The sequence below is a fragment of the Oncorhynchus tshawytscha genome, unplaced genomic scaffold, assembly GCF_018296145.1.
Source record: "Oncorhynchus tshawytscha isolate Ot180627B unplaced genomic scaffold, Otsh_v2.0 Un_contig_1256_pilon_pilon, whole genome shotgun sequence".
NCBI classification, from domain to species: Eukaryota; Metazoa; Chordata; class Actinopteri; order Salmoniformes; family Salmonidae; genus Oncorhynchus; species Oncorhynchus tshawytscha.
In genome coordinates this window covers 17,501-37,500 of record NW_024609555.1, presented here as the reverse complement: position 1 = coordinate 37,500, position 20,000 = coordinate 17,501, and the positions used below count along the sequence as shown (strand labels likewise).

General features: G+C 50.8%; 2 protein-coding genes across 2 annotated transcripts in view; one reads left to right on the top strand and one right to left on the bottom strand.

Moving 5' to 3' along the window:
• Nucleotides 1-3,076, top strand: part of LOC121845140 (acyl carrier protein, mitochondrial-like) — a 9,921-nt gene extending 6,845 nt beyond the window's left edge. The window contains exon 5 of the mRNA XM_042315884.1: nucleotides 2,885-3,076. The gene's annotated coding sequence lies outside the window, so the exon portion shown is untranslated. The remainder of the gene's footprint in view (nucleotides 1-2,884) is intronic.
• Nucleotides 3,077-14,332: 11,256 nt separating this feature from the next.
• On the bottom strand, nucleotides 14,333-18,161 carry LOC121845139 (trinucleotide repeat-containing gene 6A protein-like). The gene is made up of 3 exons (XM_042315883.1): nucleotides 18,111-18,161; nucleotides 15,587-15,726; nucleotides 14,333-14,884 (listed from the first exon to the last, which is right to left on the bottom strand). Exons 2-3 carry the CDS (start codon nucleotides 15,724-15,726, stop codon nucleotides 14,533-14,535), a joined length of 492 nt encoding a protein of 163 aa, XP_042171817.1. The 5' UTR covers nucleotides 18,111-18,161; the 3' UTR covers nucleotides 14,333-14,532.
• Between the last annotated feature and the right edge of the window lie 1,839 nt (nucleotides 18,162-20,000).

The window sequence follows — 20,000 nt, the reverse complement described above, 5'->3', positions numbered from 1 at the left end:
CGCCGACTTCCCCCACAGCCTTCCCCCACGCCGACTCCCCCCTTCCCCCACGGCGTAACGCTCTCTCACCATTTAAACAGCTATTAAAAAGCGGCCTTCATCAGAGCTCTGTCATTCCAATGACGTGTGTATCTATATATATATAAAAAAAAACCCTGCATTGCTGATAATGTTTTTGGAGAGACTTTGAAGCTACTCAGAAAAACTAGTCCTTTGTAATTGTTCAGTATTTCATTTAAATGTTTTTGTTGTAGTAGTGAGGACGGTAACATTAGTACTTAAACAAATATATATATATATATATATACGTTGAGGACAATATTTTTCATTTGTTTAGCGGATGTAAAAGCTGTCTGTAATTCAATAAACGTGTCGGGGACATTTAGTAAGTTCATTTCTATAACGTCCTAAAGTGTTGTTAACGGTGGGGGAGCCAAGATGGAGGCCTGGTGGCTTCAACACAGCGCCCCCTATCGGTCATTTAGTGACACGCCCCCTATCGGTCATTTAGTGACACGCCCCCTATCGGTCATTTAGTGACACGCCCCCTATCGGTCATTTAGTGACACGCCCCCTATCGGTCATTTAGTGACACGCCCCCTATCGGTCATTTAGTGACACGCCCCCTATCGGTCATTTAGTGACACGCCCCCTATCGGTCATTTAGTGACACGCCCCCTATCGGTCATTTAGTGACACGCCCCTATCGGCCATTTAGTGACCGCCCCCTATCGGTCATTTAGTGACACGCCCCTATCGGTCATTTAGTGACACGCCCCCTATCGGTCATTTAGTGACACGCCCCCTATCGGTCATTTAGTGACACGCCCCCTATCGGCCATTTAGTGACACGCCCCCCTATCGGCCATTTAGTGACACGCCCCTATCGGCCATTTAGTGACACGCCCCTATCGGCATTTAGTGACACGCCCCCTATCGGCCATTTAGTGACACGCCCCCTATCGGTCATTTAGTGACACGCCCCCTATCGGTCATTTAGTGACACGCCCCCTATCGGATCATTTAGTGACACGCCCCCTATCGGTCATTTAGTGACACGCCCCTATCGGTCATTTAGTGACACGCCCCCTATTTGTCATTTAGTGACACGCCCCCTATCGGTCATTTAGTGACACGCCCCCTATCGGTCATTTAGTGACACGCCCCTATCGGTCATTTAGTGACACGCCCCCTATTTGTCATTTAGTGACACGCCCCTATTTGTCATTTAGTGACACGCCCCTATTTGTGACACTTTTTAGTGACACGCCCCTATTTGTCATTTAGTGACACGCCCCCTATCGGCCATTTAGTGACACGCCCCCTTGCTGTGACACGCCCCCTATTTGTCATTTAGTGACACGCCCCCTATTTGTCATTTAGTGACACGCCCCCTATTTGTCATTTAGTGACACGCCCCCTATTTGTCATTTAGTGACACGCCCCCTATTTGTCATTTAGTGACACGCCCCCTATTTGTCATTTAGTGACACGCCCCCTATCGTCATTTAGTGACACGCCCCTATTTTTTTAGTGACACGCCCCTATTTGTCATTTAGTGACACGCCCCCTATTTGTCATTTAGTGACACGCCCCTGAAATGATGCTTGTCATTCGGCCATTTAGTGACACGCCCCTATCGGCCATTTAGTGACACGCCCCTATTTGTCATTTAGTGACACGCCCCTATTTGTCATTTAGTGACACGCCCCCTATTTGTCATTTAGTGACACGCCCCCTATCGCCCATTTAGTGACACGCCCCCTATTTGTCATTTAGTGACACGCCCCTATTTGTCATTTAGTGACACGCCCCCTATTTGTCATTTAGTGACACGCCCCCTATTTGTCATTTAGTGACACGCCCCTATTTGTCATTTAGTGACACGCCCCTATTTGTCATTTAGTGACACGCCCCTATTTGTCATTTAGTGACACGCCCCCTATTTGTCATTTAGTGACACGCCCCCTATCGGTCATTTAGTGACACGCCCCCTATGTCATTTAGTGACACGCCCCTATTTGTCATTTAGTGACACGCCCCCTATTTGTCATTTAGTGACACGCCCCCTATTTGTCATTTAGTGACACGCCCCTATTTGTCATTTAGTGACACGCCCCCTATTTGTCATTTAGTGACACGCCCCCCCCGGTCATTTAGTGACACGCCCCCTATCATTTAGTGACACGCCCCCTATTTGTCATTTAGTGACACGCCCCTATTTGCCATTTAGTGACACGCCCCCTATTTGTCATTTAGTGACACGCCCCTATTTGTCATTTAGTGACACGCCCCTATTTGTCATTTAGTGACACGCCCCCTATCGGTCATTTAGTGACACGCCCCCAATTTGTCATTTAGTGACACGCCCCTATCGGTCATTTAGTGCAGTGGTCCCCAAACTTTGTGATACGCCCCTTATCAGGCATTTAGTGACACGCCCCCTTAGAGGGGGTGGCAGGGGGGTGTGGGCCTCAGTCCGGCTTTTAACTTACTCTTGAAAGTGTCCAGATTGACTTGCCCATGGGAAGGGGGGGTGCAGAGTGAAACAGTTTGAGACTGTCCCTGTTCTAGTGTGTGTATAGAAATCAATTAGCCTCCAGTGTCTTGACCGTTTCAGCAGGGAAACCAATCCAACACATGAATGAATGACCTGTGCGCAGTGATGTACTTTTTAAAAGGGCCATTTCCCAGAATTCCCGTTGACTGTGAACGCTGTAGACGTCGGCTCGAGCAGAAATGACATCGTCAATCGCAGTTCATCGGTGTTGTTTGTATCCCTGTCTGTTTTTATTCACTAAAACATAGAATCTACTTCATCACATTTTAATTAAATGAATCTGTGTTTTACTGAGCTGGAACTTCCTGTTTCTGCTCCTCACAGGAAGTCCTGATGATGCTGTCCGACTGGCTGGGCTGGGCAGCGTCTCTCTCCCCCCGCCCACCACTTCATCTTCTCCTCCTCCGTTCTCTCTGTGGCATCTGATGCCTTTGGTCTTGTGTTCCACTGTATTTAATGTATTTTCCTCCTGAGTTCAGGAGGTGAAAAATAATAAACATCACTTTTATGGTTGGACTCTTGTTGTACAGCGCCATCTTGTGGTTCAGGGAGTTCCCTCAGTCACCCCTACGGCCCGACAGGGAGTTCCCTCAGTCACCCCCCCAACCAAATTCACATAGAAATATGAGTTATGGATCTGTCACGGTCCTTGAAAGCAAGTCTACGAAGCAGTAGAGCAGTTCTGTTTCCTATTCAATCAAATTTTTGTAAACCAGGTTTAAAACGCAGCATTTTGGGTTAAGGAAAAGACATTTCATAATGATTCTCTGCTTGTTTTGTCACATATACTGACATTTTAGCAACCAGGAAATGCTGGAGTGATTTCTGCACAGTATCTTTGAGAACACCTTCCTAATATTGAGTCGTCGTCCCCCTTTCCCCTCAATTCTTCTGACAACTATAACTCAGACTCTATAAAGGTGTTGTATCCACTGGGCCCATGTTGACTCTGGATGCTTCCCCTGTGTCAGTTGGCTGTGTCTTCATGGGGAAACGGTTGAGCGTGATAAACCCCAGCAGCGTTGCAGTTCTTGACTCAACCCGTTTTGTCCACTCAGTATATAACCACGTTTCAGCCTACTGTTTTTGAGTAAAAAACCCTCTAATGGTACACACATATATATATATTTTTTTTAATAATCACGACAGTTGTCATCGGAAACTGAGCCGTTTGGGTAAAACAGACGAAATAAACGAAGATTTTCCTGGATCAGAGACTGAATGTTTCTGTCAAAAACCATGATCGTCACCAGAATAAGACTTTATTTATGATATAATATTTATTGGAAATAGAGAAGCGTCGTGTTTCTACCAAAACGTTTGTTTCCATCACTGCTGTTGTGACGATTTTATTTTATGACTTCACTCGCTCTGTGGATGGAAACGTGGTTCTCTCTGTGTACCTACTACTAAAAAGGTAGTTCATTTTTTTACCCAGAAGTGATTTGATATTGAGATCAAGCTGGCGGGACCTAAATGGACCCCGAGACCAAATTTCAGGGGGAAAACTGTTGTTGCTTGACCAGAAACCTTTCAGTTACGGTCTTAACCACCTGACCCCTCTACCATGATGATTACTTTCCAATCCCAACGGTCTTAACCACCTGACCCCTCTACCATGATGATTACTCCTCTCCAATCCCAACGGTCTTAACCACCTGACCCCTCTACCATGATGATTACTCCTCTCCAATCCCAACGGTCTTAACCACCTGACCCCTCTACCATGATGATTACTCCTCTCCAATCCCAACGGTCTTAACCACCTGACCCCTCTACCATGATGATTACTCCTCTCCAATCCCCAACAGTGTGTAGGGTGTAGGGCTCTATTTGGGGATTGGGCCAGAAATGAACAGACGACACCAGTCAAATCACTGTTAGTCTTTTTATTGAGGGTTGTACCCAAGTTATACAGCTTTTGTGTTCCAACACTACAGTCAGAAGGTTTACAAACAGTTATCAATATGTCTAGCGCTCGGTCGGCCGGCCGGTCGGCTCAGCCCAGGAGACCAACCAACCTAATAAACAGCTTCAGTACACATTCTCTTTAATCGCACTAAAATAACCACCAAAAAAAAAAATCAAATAAAACATCAACCAAGAAGGAAAACAAATGAATATATATCATTATTATTATGAAATAAAAACAATGACAACAGAACGACAGCATCATCGTGGTCGTCGTGGTGACGACGATGGGAGGAGACATGGGATGACGGTGGGAGGAGCAGGCTGGAGTCTCTACCTTGGTTAAATGTTACATCAGGCCTCTGTGTTAACAAAATAAGGATTGTCCTTCAGAAAGTGCGGTTTTCCCCGAAGAAGACGAGATAATACGAAGACCCTGAGCCCCCCCCGCCCCCCTCCCCCGTCAGGAAGACACAACGCCAAAACACGGTCCCTGTAACTGACAAGTCTTTATTATTAGTCATATTATAGACATGGGGTTTCTCTCTGTACATCGTATCAATCAGCCTCCCAAAGCAATGTGCATATTAGGTTTACAGGTCAGGCCAATATTCTACTCTGCATCTCAAGGTGTGAGGCTTCTAGCTGATACAATTCTCAGTGATAGAACGTCTCTATAGAAGTAAAGGAGAGAATTCTAGAATTCTCAGTGATAGAACGTCTCTATAGAAGTAAAGGAGAGAATTCTCAGTGATAGAACTCTAGAATTCTCAGTGATAGAACTCTAGAATTCTCAGTGATAGAATGTCTCTCTATAAAGGAGAGAATTCTCAGTAAAGGAGAACTCTAGAATTCTCAGTGATAGAACGTCTCTAGAATTCTAGCTGATAGAATTCTAGAACTCTCAGTGATAGAACTCTAGAACGCTCAGCGATAGAACGTCTCTATAGAAGTAAAGGAGAGACTTCTAGCTGATAGAACTCTAGAACTCTCAGTGATAGAACTCTAGAACGCTCAGCGATAGAACGTCTCTATAGAAGTAAAGGAGAGACTTCTAGCTGATAGAACTCTAGAACTCTCAGTGATAGAACTCTAGAACGCTCAGCGATAGAACGTCTCTATAGAAGCAGCAGTAAATCTAACCTCCTGCCTATAGCTGTCCCCTGTGGCTGGTTGGTTGGCTAGTAGGTAGAAAAGGTGATGGCACACATGTTTTTTAGGAATACCGTGACCCCCTGGCTGCGCTGTGGCACCGTAGTTCCTACGGAGGGCAATCACTGTCTATGAGTCCCTGGTCATCAGTAGTGCAGTAACATAGGAGACAGGTCTGGAACACTGCCCAGGTCTCCACTGTGGACTGGCCTTTAGATATAAACAAACCAACCCCGAATGATCATGGAAGGCTGGATAACACTATTGCATAGTCTCTTTTAGCACCCTATCCCCCATTACCCTCCCCCAATCCTCCCCCATTACCCTCCTCCCCCAATCCTCCTCGCTACCCTCCCCAATCCTCCCTCGCTACCCTCCCCAATCCCCCTCGCTACCCTCCCCAATCCCCCTCGCTACCCTCCCCAATCCCCCTCGCTACCCTCCCCAATCCTCCCTCGCTACCCTCCCCAATCCCCCTCGCCCCTCGCTACCCTCCCCAATCCCCCTCGCTACCCTCCCCAATCCTCCCTCGCTACCCTCCCCAATCCCCCTCGCTACCCTCCCCCCTCCCTCGCTCCTCCCCCCTCGTTACCCTCCCCCGTTAGCCCTCGTTACCCTCCCCCGTTACCCCTCGTTATCCTCCCCTGTTACCCTCCCCCGTTAGCCCTCTAACTCCCAGGTCTTTGTGCTGTGCTGATATATATATATATATAATAGACTAAAGCTTTCCAGGGTCATCGTCAATGTAAATGACAATGAGACACGTGATTCCTCCCAGTCAAGTCTTAAAGCCACAGAGCCTCATCTCAGATAGGAGAACCATGGTAATACGCAGGGCGTCTCTCAGATAGGAGAACCATGGTAATACGCAGGGCGTCTCTCAGATAGGAGAACCATGGTAATACGCAGGGCGTCTCTCAGATAGGAGAACCATGGTAATACGCAGGGCGTCTCTCAGATAGGAGAACCATGGTAATACGCAGGGCGTCTCTCAGATAGGAGAACCATGGTAATACGCAGGGCGTCTCTCAGATAGGAGAACCATGGTAATACGCAGGGCGTCTCTCAGATAGGAGAACCATGGTAATACGCAGGGCGTCTCTCAGATAGGAGAACCATGGTAATACGCAGGGCGTCTCTCAGATAGGAGAACCATGGTAATACGCAGGGCGTCTCTCAGATAGGAGAACCATGGTAATACGCAGGGCGTCTCTCAGATAGGAGAACCATGGTAATACGCAGGGCGTCTCTCAGATAGGAGAACCATGGTAATACGCAGGGCGTCTCTCAGATAGGAGAATAATACGTCTGGCGGCTCGGCACCTATCAGGGGATTGTACATTACAATACATAAAAAATGGATTTCAAGCATATAAACGTTGTCCAGCTTTTCCAGCGACAACAACATCGTCCCTTTCCTTCCTCTTCTTCCTTGGTTTGGCAAGACAGTAGTAGTGATGACGAAGAACATACCATACTACTACACTGGGTTGAGTTAAACAGAGACAGAGAGGGAGAGAGAGAGAGAGAGGGAGGGAGAGACAGAGAGGGACAGAGAGAGAGAGGGAGGGAGAGACAGAGAGAGAGAGGGACAGAGAGAGAGAGGGACAGAGAGAGAGAGGGACAGAGAGAGAGAGAGAGAGGGAGAGAGAGGGACAGAGAGAGAGAGAGAGGGACAGAGAGAGAGAGGGGAGGGAGAGGGGAGAGAGAGAGAGGAGAGGAGAGAGAGAGACAGAGAGAGAGAGGGACAGAGAGAGAGAGAGAGAGGGACAGAGAGAGAGAGAGAGAGAGGAGAGAGAGAGAGAGAGAGACAGAGAGAGAGAGAGAGGGAGGGAGAGAGAGACAGAGACAGAGAGACAGAGACAGAGAGACAGAGAGGGAGACAGAGACAGAGAGAGAGACAGAGACAGAGAGAGATAGAGAGAGAGAGAGAGAGAGAGAGAGAGAGAGACACAGAGAGGGGTAGGGGGAGACACACCAAACAGAGGAGATTAACACTTGGGTGCCGCGTCACGTCTCAACAGACAGACGGCTTGTCTCTCGTCTAACCATCCACTCCGACAGGCACACAATAACACCCGGTGATAACTGATCAGAGGGCTTTATTTACCTGGCCCTGCCCAGACACTGGCCCCTTCTCCCCAAATGGTTTAAGGTTAGGATGTAGGGAGGAGCCGATCATAGATCTGTGTTAAGGGGAGACTTGCACCCAGAGCATGGTTTTCCCTGAACAGCTTTGAAGAACCAAATCAGATTCAGAAACCCTTTCCTGAGTCAGGCTGAGAGCCAATCGGAACCCTTTCCTGAGTCAGGCTGAGAGCCAATCGGAACCCTTTCCTGAGTCAGGCTAAGAGCCAATCGGAACCCTTTCCTGAGTCAGGCTGAGAGCCAATCAGAACACTTTCCTGAGTCGGGCTAAGAGCCAATCGAACCCCTTTCCTGAGTCGGGCTAAGAGCCAATCGGAACCCTTTCCTGAGTCAGGCTGAGTGGCGGGACTCTGAAACAACAGCAACTAGCCTTGTGCTAGCAGCACCATGCTACCCTGACAGGTAGTTAAGCTCATCTCACGTGACAGTGCCCTCTGCTGGGCTAGATCAGCACAGAGACACCCCTCATACCACCACACTACCAGCCTGTCTACCCTGTCAGAGCACAACACACACACACCACAGCCCAAGAGACAGACAGCCTCCTAGTCAGACAGAGAGACAGACAGCCTCCTAGTCAGACAGAGAGACAGACAGCCTCCTAGTCAGACAGAGAGACAGACAGCCTCCTAGTCAGACAGAGAGACAGACGGCCTCCTAGTCAGACAGAGAGACAGACGGCCTCCTCGTCAGACAGAGAGACAGACGGCCTCCTAGTCAGACAGAGAGACAGACGGCCTCCTAGTCAGACAGAGAGACAGACGGCCTCCTAGTCAGACAGAGAGACAGACAGCCTCCTAGTCAGACAGAGACAGACAGCCTCCTAGTCAGACAGAGAGACAGACAGCCTCCTAGTCAGACAGAGAGACAGACGGCCTCCTAGTCCTGTCCTCACTCCTTCCATCTTTAAATAATCCCAAGTGCAAATCCAAATTTCCTCAGTTCAGCGTCTCAATAAAGTTATTATTCCACACCTCAGTTCAGCGTCTCAATAAAGTTATTATTCCACACCTCAGTTCAGCGTCTCAATAAAGTTATTATTCCACACCTCAGTTCAGCGTCTCAATAAAGTTATTATTCCACACCTCAGTTCAGCGTCTCAATAAAGTTATTATTCCACACCTCAGTTCAGCGTCTCAATAAAGTTATTATTCCACACCTCAGTTCAGCGTCTCAATAAAGTTATTATTCCACACCTCAGTTCAGCGTCTCAATAAAGTTAATTTAAGTAAAACAATTATTATTGTTGATTGAATGATATATATTTGGTAGAGCGGTTGTTTATCTACCATGGTTGAATACTGGCACAGCACTTGCAGGTCATAACAGAGTGATACCCAACTGGGTCTGTGTTGTACGCTAAGGCTTTTACAAAAGGTATGCAATACAGTCAAGGAACGCAACGTCAAAACACACACAACTAGGGGGAGGAGAGGAGGGGAGGAGGAGGGAGGAGGAGGAGGGAGGAGAGAGGAGGGAGGAGATGAGGAGGGAGGAGATGAGGAGGAGAGGAGAGGAGATGAGGAGGAGAGGAGGAGGGAGGAGATGAGGAGGAGAGGAGAGGGAGGAGGGAGGAGATGAGGAGGAGGGAAGAGGAGAGGAGGGAGGAGGGAGGAGATGAGGAGGGGGAGGAGATGAGGAGGGAGGAGAGGAGGAGGGGGAGATGAGGAGGAGGGAAGAGAGGAGAGGAGGAGGGAGGAGATGAGGAGGGAGGAGATGAGGAGGGAGGAGATGAGGAGGGAGGAGATGAGGAGGAGGGAGGAGAGGAGAGGAGGAGGGAGGAGAGATGAGAGAGGAGAGGAGAGGAGATGAGGAGGAGAGGAGATGAGGAGGAGGGAAGAGAGGAGGAGGGAGGAGGAGGAGGAGGAGAGGAGGAGGGAGGAGATGAGGAGGAGAGGAGGGAGGGAGATGAGGAGGAGATGAGGAGGAGGGAAGAGAGGAGAGGAGGAGGGAGGAGATGAGGAGGAGAGGAGAGGAGGAGGGAGGAGAGGAGGAGGAGGAGGAGGGAGGAGGAGAGGAGGAGGAGGAGAGGGAGGGAGAGAGATGAGGAGGAGAGGAGATGAGGAGGAGGGAGGAGAGGAGGAGGGAGGAGATGAGGAGGGAGAGGAGGAGGGAGGAGATGAGGAGGAGAGGAGAGGAGGAGGGAGGAGATGAGGAGGAGGAGGGAGGAGAGGAGAGGAGGAGGAGAGGAGGAGGAGATGGAGAGGAGGAGAGGAGTGGAGAGAAGATGAGGAGGAGAGGAGATGAGGAGAGGAGTGGAGAGTCTGTGTTGTACGCTAAGGCCTTTACAAAGGTATTCAATACAGTCAAAAACACACAACGAGCAACTTCTACCAGTCCAATAAAACTACTGGAGAGAAACAGTTTGATTATTTTGGTTTCTATAGATACTAAATGTAAGTAAAGACATGAAGGTCATACATCTCCTCCCTGTTTTGAAGCTCCCACACGTTGCGCGTCATCACAACTTAAAACAATCAATGGGGTAAATCTAAACCACCGATAGGTTACATCAACCCCCCCTCGGCCCCTCCCATGCAGCGACCACAGACAGAGCGCCATCTAGGGAGGTACGAAGAAGAAGAGTTGTGTTTATGACCACCGATAGGTTACATCCACCCCCTCGGCCCCTCCCCTGCAGCGACCACAGACAGAGCGCCATCTAGGGAGGTACGAAGAAGAAGAGTTGTGTTTATGACCACCGATAGGTTACATCCACCCCCTCGGCCCCTCCCCTGCAGCGACCACAGACAGAGCGCCATCTAGGGAGGTACGAAGAAGAAGAAACACAAAAAAAACACGATTATTTTATTATTGTTGTTGTTTTTTGTTTACAGATTTTTTTTCCCCTCTCTTGACCACCATCTGTGGCAATGAGAGAGATTGAAACAAGGTCATCTATATATATATATAAGAAAAACACAAAAAAAAAATATTATTATTATTATTGTTGTTTTTTGTTTATATAAAGAGAGATCATCATCACATTATTAATTTTAAAACATTTTGACGTTGTGACACAGACAGAATTAAGCCCCTCCTCCCCGTGTCTGTAGTCCTTGTGATTGGCTACAATATGCATAGATACAGGGATCAGCTTTATGGTTCAGTCCCACTGACGTCACACACACACACACACACACACACACACACACACACACACACACACACACACACACACACACTGGGAGGACAGTGGCGAGGAGGAGGAGGAAGCACGCCGATTTCTCTACCTTTTCGTAAGACAGCATTTTTGGGGGGGGGTGAAACCGCTGAGCTCTTCCAAGCAGGTACAAACTAACTCACACAACCAGAAGTCGTTTCAGTGCTAGAAGATGGATGCATCCGACAAGGAGAGAATCTGGGGAGACACTGGCTCCATTTCAGGTCTAACCAGAACCACACCAGAACCACGGGTCAGGACACTGACCGACCCCACACCAGATCTACGGGTCAGGACACTGACCGACCCCACACCAGATCTACAGTCAGGACACTGACCGACCCCACACCAGATCTACAGTCAGGACACTGACCGACCCCACACCAGATCTAGTCAGGACACTGACCGACCCCACACCAGATCTAGTCAGGACACTGACCGACCCCACACCAGATCTAGTCAGGACACTGACCGACCCCACACCAGATCTACAGTCAGGACACTGACCGACCCCACACCAGATCTAGTCAGGACACTGACCGACCCCCAGATCTACAGTCAGACACTCTACAGTCCAGTCAGACACTGACCGACCCCACACCAGATCTAGTCAGGACACTGACCGACCTAGACCAGATCTAGGACACTGACCGACCTACACCAGATCTACAGTCAGGACACTGAGACCCCACACCAGATCTACAGTCAGGACACTGACCGACCCCACACCAGATCTACAGTCAGGACACTGACCGACCCCACACCAGATCTAGTCAGGACACTGACCGACCTACACCAGATCTACAGTCAGGACACTGACCGACCCCACACCAGATCTACAGTCAGGACACTGACCGACCTACACCAGATCTAGTCAGGACACTGACCGACCCCACACCAGATCTACAGTCAGGACACTGACCGACCTACACCAGATCTAGTCAGGACACTGACCGACCCCACCAGATCTACAGTCAGGACACTGACCGACCTACACCAGATCTAGTCAGGACACTGACCGACCTACACCAGATCTACAGTCAGGACACTGACCGACCCCACACCAGATCTACAGTCAGGACACTGACCGACCCCACACCAGATCTAGTCAGGACACTGACCGACCTACACCAGATCTACAGTCAGGACACTGACCGACCCCACACCAGATCTACAGTCAGGACACTGACCGACCCCACACCAGATCTAGTCAGGACACTGACCGACCTACACCAGATCTAGTCAGGACACTGACCGACCCCACACCAGATCTACAGTCAGGACACTGACCGACCTACACCAGATCTACAGTCAGGACACTGACCGACCTACACCAGATCTAGTCAGGACACTGACCGACCCCACTCCAGATCAGAACATGGTTCCCAGAGTTTCAGCATCGTCTTCGTCCTCTATAGAGTTGTGGTATAGATTTTTTTCATTTTTTAACATTTATTTATTTATTTTTATATTTTTTTTCTAGCGATTTTATTTAATTTTAATAGTTTTTTTGGTATTTTTTTTATTTTATTTTATTTTTTAAAATTGTTTTTAAAATGAAGGAAGATGACCATCCACCTGTCGCCCTCCTAAGGGCCTGTAAACAAGAGGCCGTCTCCATAACAACCGGAAGCCGTCGCCACAACAACCGGAAGCCGTCGGGAAGCGCCACAACAACCAGAGGCCGTCGCCATAAACAAAAGCCGGCGCCACAACAACCAGAGGCCGTCCCATAACAAAAAGCCACAACAACCGGAGGCCGTCGCCACAACAACCGGAGGCCGTCGCCATAACAAAAAGAGGCCGTCGCCATAACAACCGGAGGCCGTCGCCATAACAACCGGAGGCCGTCGCCACAACAACCGGAGGCTGCATCCATCACAACAATAGGCTGGTCTCTAAACAACATGTTCTGCCCCTGTTGTCATAGTGCCGTCCCCCCGTCCCCCCCCCCAGTCTGGCAGGGCGGGGCTCCAGTCACAGCTGAGATCCTTTACACTGCAGAGACTCACGTTCTCTACTTTTAAAACACAACGTTGGTGCAAATACTTCTGTCTTTAAACATCAAAAACGAGCCATAAATCAGCATCTCTATATCGTTAAACTGCTTCTCCACAATACCACCGGAAGGTATTTGTGCCAAGGCAGAGAGGAGAGCACACACACACACACACACACACACACACACACACACACACACACACACACACAGTAAGAACGTCCTTGAGTAAACAGCTACATTGGAACTGGCAGCTCCCTCTGTATTGCAGATTAAACACAGAGAAAAATAACGTTTCAGTGCAAAGTGGAAGAAAAACAACAACATGACAATAAAACAACGAAATAAAACACAGAAATGATTGGAATTCCAATAACAGGGACCATGAATGAAATAGACACAAGCTTTTTGTTTAGTTTTTTAGGTTTCAGTTTTGAAGCATAATAAGGCATTTTTTGCTGTCCTTCACATTATAGAATTGTCCTGCGTGATTCAAGTATACCAACTGATATGTGTGTTGTTTAGGAGCGGAAAAACACCGTGGATATATGTGCAGGGAAAAAAACATAACGCATTTTCCACAGGGGGTGACCCCCCCACTTCCTGTACCCAGGGTGACCCCCCACTTCCTGTACGCATTTTCCACAGGGTGACCCCCCACTTCCTGTACGTATTTTCCACAGGGTGACCCCCCCTTCCTGTACTTCCTGTACGTATTTTCCACAGGGTGACCCCCTACTTCCTGTACGTATTTTCCACAGGGTGACCCCCTACTTCCTGTACGTATTTTCCACAGGGTGACCCCCCTACTTCCTGTACGTATTTTCCACAGGGTGACCCCCCTACTTCCTGTATGTATTTTCCACAGGGTGACCCCCTACTTCCTGTACGTATTTTCCACAGGGTGACCCCCCTACTTCCTGTACGTATTTTCCACAGGGTGACCCCCCTACTTCCTGTATGTATTTTCTACAAGGTGACCCCCCCCTACTTCCTGTACGTATTTTCCACACGGGTGACCCCCCTACTTCCTGTACGTATTTTCCAGGGTGACCCCCTACTTCCTGTATTTTTTCCAGGGTGACCCCCTACTTCCTGTACGTATTTTCCACAGGGTGACCCCCCTACTTCCTGTACGTATTTTCCAGGGTGACCCCCCTACTTCCTGTATGTATTTTCCACAGGGTGACCCCCCCTTCCTACTTCCTGTATGTATTTTCCACAGGGTGACCCCCCTACTTCCTGTACGTATTTTCCACAGGGTGACCCCCCTACTTCCTGTACGTATTTTCCATTTTTCCAGGGGTGACCCCCCTACTTCCTGTACGTACCACAGGGTGACCCCCCTACTTCCTGTACGTATTTTCCACAGGGTGACCCCCCTACTTCCTGTACGTATTTTCCACAGGGTGACCCCCCTACTTCCTGTACGTATTTTCCACAGGGTGACCCCCTTCCTGTATATTTGTAAGTGAGAAGGAGCCATTTTGTTTTTTGGTCTTGGACTTTTTTTCTTTGTGTTTGGAGATTAATAACGATTCCAGACGACCCAGTCTGTCGTCACGCTGTCCAGCGTTCGGCACTCCACTGACACGGGCTTTACATGGAGTCCCCGCCCCCTGTCAGGTGATCCACGGGGAGGAAGGAGCTGATTGGAGAAGGGCTGTTGATCCTCCCGCCCTCGCTGGCGCCCCATAGGCTAGTGGAATAGTTCAACCCGCCCCAAAGGGAGGAGCTATGGAGGTCGCTGACGTTCCATTGACTGGGCTCCGGGGCACGGCTGGGGAAGGGGTGGGAACCCTCCAAGGCTCCGCCCATTCGGCTCTGAGAGGAGCCAATGGCCTGCCAGCCCGGGGAGGCAGCGGCCAATGACTGACCTTGTGCAAAGAAACGGTTGATTTCCTCCTCACTGGCAAACTCAGCCAGAATGGTAGTGTTACCTAGTACGCACCTGAGGAGAGAGAGAAGAGAGAGAGAAGAGAGAGGGATGAAGAGGAGAGAGAGAAGAGGGATGAAGAGGAGAGAGAGAAGAGGGATGAAGAGGAGAGGGATGAAGAGGAGAGAGAGAAGAGAGAGATGAAGAGGAGAGAGAGAAGAGAGGGATGAAGAGGAGAGGAGATGAAGAGGAGAGAGAGAAGAGAGAGATGAAGAGGAGAGAGAAGAGAGAGATGAAGAGGAGAGAGAGAGAAGAGAGAGGGATGAAGAGGAGAGAGAGAAGAGAGAGGATGAGAGAGGAGAGAGAGAAGAGGAGATGAAGAGGAGAGAGAGAAGAGAGGGATGAAGAGGAGAGAGAGAAGAGAGAGGGATGAAGAGGAGAGAGAGAGAGAGAGATGAAGAGGAGAGAGAGAATGAAGAGGAGAGAGAGGGCGATGAAGAGGAGAGAGAGGGGGCGATGAAGAGGAGAGAGAGATGAAGAGGAGAGAGGGGAAGAGAGAGAGGGCGATGAAGAGGAGAGAGAGGGCGATGAAGAGGAGAGAGGGCGAGAAGAGGAGAGAGAGGGCGATGAAGAGGAGAGAGAGGGCGATGAAGAGGAGAGAGAGGGCGAGAAGAGGAGAGAGAGGGCGATGAAGAGGAGAGAGAGGGCGATGAAGAGGAGCGAGAGCGAGAGATGAAGAGAAGGAGGGAGTTGCATGTGTGTGTATAATTGTCTTACATGTGCAGACTCTTCTGTGCCTTGGCCGCCTCGTCCTTGGAGCTGTAACATACCACAGCATTGCCGTGCGGCAGGTTGAGGTGGAATGTAATCAGAGGACCATGTTGCATACAGAGAGTCCTCAGAGTAGAACCATCCATCTGGAGAGAGGAGAGGAGAGGAGAGGAGAGGGAGGGAGGGGGGAGAGGGAGAGGAGAGGAGAGGAGAGGAGAGGAGAGGAGAGGAGAGGAGAGGAGGGAGGGAGGGAGAGGAGAGGAGGAGAGGAGATGAGGAGAGGAGGGGAGGAGGGAGGGAGGGAGAGGGAGGGAGGGGGGGAGGGGAGGAGGGAGGGAGGGGAGGGGGAGGGAGGGGAGGGAGGGGAGGAGGGGAGGGGAGGAGAGGAGATGGGGGAGGAGAGGAGAGGGGAGGAGGGAGGGAGGGAGGGGAGGAGAGGAGATGAGGGGAGGAGAGGAGGGAGGGGGGAGGAGAGGAGATGAGGGGAGGAGGGGAGAGAGGGAGGAGGGAGGGGGAGGGGGAGGAGAGGGAGAGGAGGGGGAGAGAGGGGAGGGAGGAGAGAGGGGGGAGGGAGGGGGGGGGGGAGGGGGGAGGGAGGGGGAGGGAGGGAGAGAGAGGAGGGAGGGGGAGGAGAGGAGGGAGGGGAGGAGAGGAGGGAGGGGTAGGAAGGAGATGAGGGGAGGATGAGGGGTGGAGGGGAGGAGGGAGGGAAGAGAGGAGAAGTCAAGAAATGGAAGTAACAGCCTTGACAGTCACTAGTCCCTTGGTAGTCCTCCAACCAGTCACTAGCCCCTTGGTAGTCCTCCAACCAGTCACTAGACCAACCAGTCACTAGCCCCTTGGTAGTCCTCCAACCAGTCACTAGCCCCTTGGTAGTCCTCCAACCAGTCACTAGCCCCTTGGTAGTCCTCCAACCAGTCACTAGCCCCTTGGTAGTCCTCCAACCAGTCACTAGTCCCTTGGTAGTCCTCCAACCAGTCACTAGCCCCTTGGTAGTCCTCCAACCAGTCACTAGCCCCTTGGTAGTCCTCCAACCAGTCACTAGCCCCTTGGTAGTCCTCCAACCAGTCACTAGCCCCTTGGTAGTCCTCCAACCAGTCACTAGCCCTTGGTAGTCCTCCAACCAGTCACTAGTCCCTTGGTAGTCCTCCAACCAGTCACTAGTCCCTTGGTAGTCCTCCAACCAGTCACTAGTCCCTTGGTAGTCCTCCAAAAAGCCAGTCACTAGTCCCTTGGTAGTCCTCCAACCAGTCACTAGCCCCTTGGTAGTCCTCCAACCAGTCACTAGTCCCTTGGTAGTCCTCCAACCAGTCACTAGTCCCTTGGTAGTCCTCCAACCAGTCACTAGCCCTTGGTAGTCCTCCAACCAGTCACTAGTCCCTTGGTAGTCCTCCAACCAGTCACTAGTCCCCTTGGTAGTCCTCCAACCAGTCACTAGTCCCTTGGTAGTCCTCTCCAACCAGTCACTAAAAGCCAGTCACTAGTCCCTTGGTAGTCCTCCAACCAGTCACTAGTCCTCCTAAAAGCAGCCAACCAGTTGGTAGTCCTCCTAAAAGCAGCCAACCAGTCACTAGTCCCTTGGTAGTCCTCCTAAAAGCAGCCAACCAGTCACTAGTCCCTTGGTAGTCCTCCTAAAAGCAGCCAACCAGTCACTAGTCCCTTGGTAGTCCTCCAACCAGTCACTAGTCCCTTGGTAGTCCTCCAACCAGTCACTAGTCCCTTGGTAGTCCTCCAACCAGTCACTAGCCCCTTGGTAGTCCTCCAACCAGTCACTAGTCCCTTGGTAGTCCTCCAACCAGTCACTAGTCCCTTGGTAGTCCTCCAACCAGTCACTAGCCCCTTGGTAGTCCTCCAACCAGTCACTAGCCCCTTGGTAGTCCTCCAACCAGTCACTAGCCCCTTGGTAGTCCTCCAACCAGTCACTAGACCCTTGGTAGTCCTCCAACCAGTCACTAGCCCCCCTTGGTAGTCCTCCAACCAGTCACTAGTCCCTTGGTAGTCCTCCAACCAGTCACTAGTCCCTTGGTAGTCCTCCAACCAGTCACTAGTCCCTTGGTAGTCCTCCAACCAGTCACTAGTCCCTTGGTAGTCCTCAGCCAACCAGTCACTAGTCCCTTGGTAGTCCTCCAACCAGTCACTAGACCCTTGGTAGTCCTCCAACCAGTCACTAGTCCCTTGGTAGTCCTCCAACCAGTCACTAGCCCCTTGGTAGTCCTCCAACCAGTCACTAGCCCCTTGGTAGTCCTCCTAAAAGCAGCCAACCAGTCACTAGTCCCTTGGTAGTCCTCCTAAAAGCAGCCAACCATGTTTTCCCCATTTCATGACACTGTTGCACATTTGCTGTTGTAGCTAATATGTTGAATTATACAAAAGAGAGATTTTCTGACTAAGTTCCCACTGGTCCTCAAATCAAATCCAGTCACTATTTGGTACATACACACATACACACATACACTCAAGTCAGAGTCAAGTCCCTTGGTACAACACTGGTAGATAGTAGGCCAGAGTGTGTGAGTGTGTGTGTGTTTACCTGAGTTGTGAGATTCTTGAGAACGAGCCAGTTGGTTCTCCCTGAGCTGCTGCTACCAGTCACTAGTCACTCCAACTACAACCTGAGTGGCAGGAGAGAACAGACGATTATTACCAAGACACAATCCGTACCCTACCGACTCTGGGGGCCAATCCGTACCCTACCGACTCTGGGGGCCAATCCACCCTACCGACTCTGGGGGCCAATCCGTACCCTACCGACTCTGGGGGCCAATCCGTACCCTACCGACTCTGGGGGCCAATCCGGTACCCTACCGACTCTGGGGGCCAATCCGTACCCTACCGACTCTGGGGGGCCAATCCGGGCCACCCTACCGACTCTGGGGGCCAATCCGTCACCCTACCGACTCTGGGGGCCAATCCGTACCCTACCGACTCTGGGGGCCAATCCGTCCCTACCGACTCTGGGGGCCAATCCGTACCCTACCGACTCTGGGGGCCAATCCGTACCCTACCGACTCTGGGGGCCAATCCGTCCCTACCGACTCTGGGGGCCAATCCGTCCCTACCGACTCTGGGGGCCAATCCGTACCCTACCGACTCTGGGGGCCAATCCGTACCCTACCGACTCTGGGGGCCAATCCGTACCCTACCGACTCTGGGGGCCAATCCGTAAAAGCCCAACCGACTCTGGGGGCCAATCCACCCTACCCCTTGACTCTGGGGGCCCAGTCACCCCCGACTCTGGGGCCAACCACACTAGTCCCTTGACTCTGGGGGGTCCAAGTCCTCTAAAAGGGGCCAACCCTAGTCCCTTGACTCTGGGGGGCCAACCAGTCACCACCCTTGGGGGGCCTCCTAATCCGTACCCTACCGACTCTGGGGGCCAATCCAGCCACCCTACCGACTCTGGGGGCCAATCCGTACCCCTACCGACTCTGGGGGCCAATCCGTACCCTACAGCCTTGGGGGCCAGTCACTACCCTGTGGACTCTCCCAATCAGCCACCACTCACTAGTCCCCCGGTATCCGTACCCTACCGACTCTGGGGGCCAATCCAGTCACTAGTCCCTTGGTAGTCCTCCTAAAAGCACCACACTAGACCCTTGGTTTTCCACAAAAGCACTCTGGGGGGCCAATCAGTTCAACCAGTCACTAGTCCCTCTAAAAGCAGCCAACCAGTCCCTACCACAATACCTCATATCCTGATGGGGGGGTATAGTCCGTACCCTATGTCATGGGGGGGTATGGTGATGTCCCTTACGGGGTAGTCCCATCTGGGGGGCCAACCAGTCACTAGTCCCTATGTCTCTGGGGGCCAATCCGTGATGTCCGATTATGGGGGGTGATGTCAGTCCTACCGGTCTGGGGAACCGTCACTACCGACTCTGGTGATGTCCATTACCAGTGTGGTGAAAAGCAGCCAACCAGTCACTACCGGGGCCATGGTGATGTCATTACAGCCAACCAGTCATTACCTATGGTGATGTCATTACGGGGTAATTGTGTCATAATCCCTTGGGGTTTGGTGGGGGCCAACAGTCACACTACACCATTGGTATTCCCCTAAACGAACACTGTGATGTCCACCACACTGTCATTACTTCAGTCATTTTGGGGTATTTCCCCTACCAACTTGTGGAACATGTCAAGGGGGTATTGGTGTTCCTCCACACACACTACCACCACACAACAGCCAACATTGACCAGGGCTGTTGCACATTTCCCCACACACACACCAACATTTCATTACAAACAATTTCAGACCTGACACACACACACACATTCCCCACATTATCAACACGTCTGGTGATGTCCGTACCACACACTGGGGCCACATTTGATGTCACACGGGGTGTGTGATGTCATTACACACTTATTTCCCCACATTACACACATGGTGATGTCCCCATTACACACATTTCCCACA

What these genes read in the sequence shown, in the direction of transcription:
- LOC121845139 (XM_042315883.1), bottom strand. Translation starts at nt 15,726, where the DNA reads ATGGATGGTTCTACTCTGAGGACTCTCTGTATGCAACATGGTCCTCTG. An exon ending in GCACAGAAGAGTCTGCACAT is followed by an intron (nt 14,885 to 15,586) that starts GTAAGACAATTA and finishes CTCTCTCCTCAG; the next exon opens with GTGCGTACTAGGTAACACTA.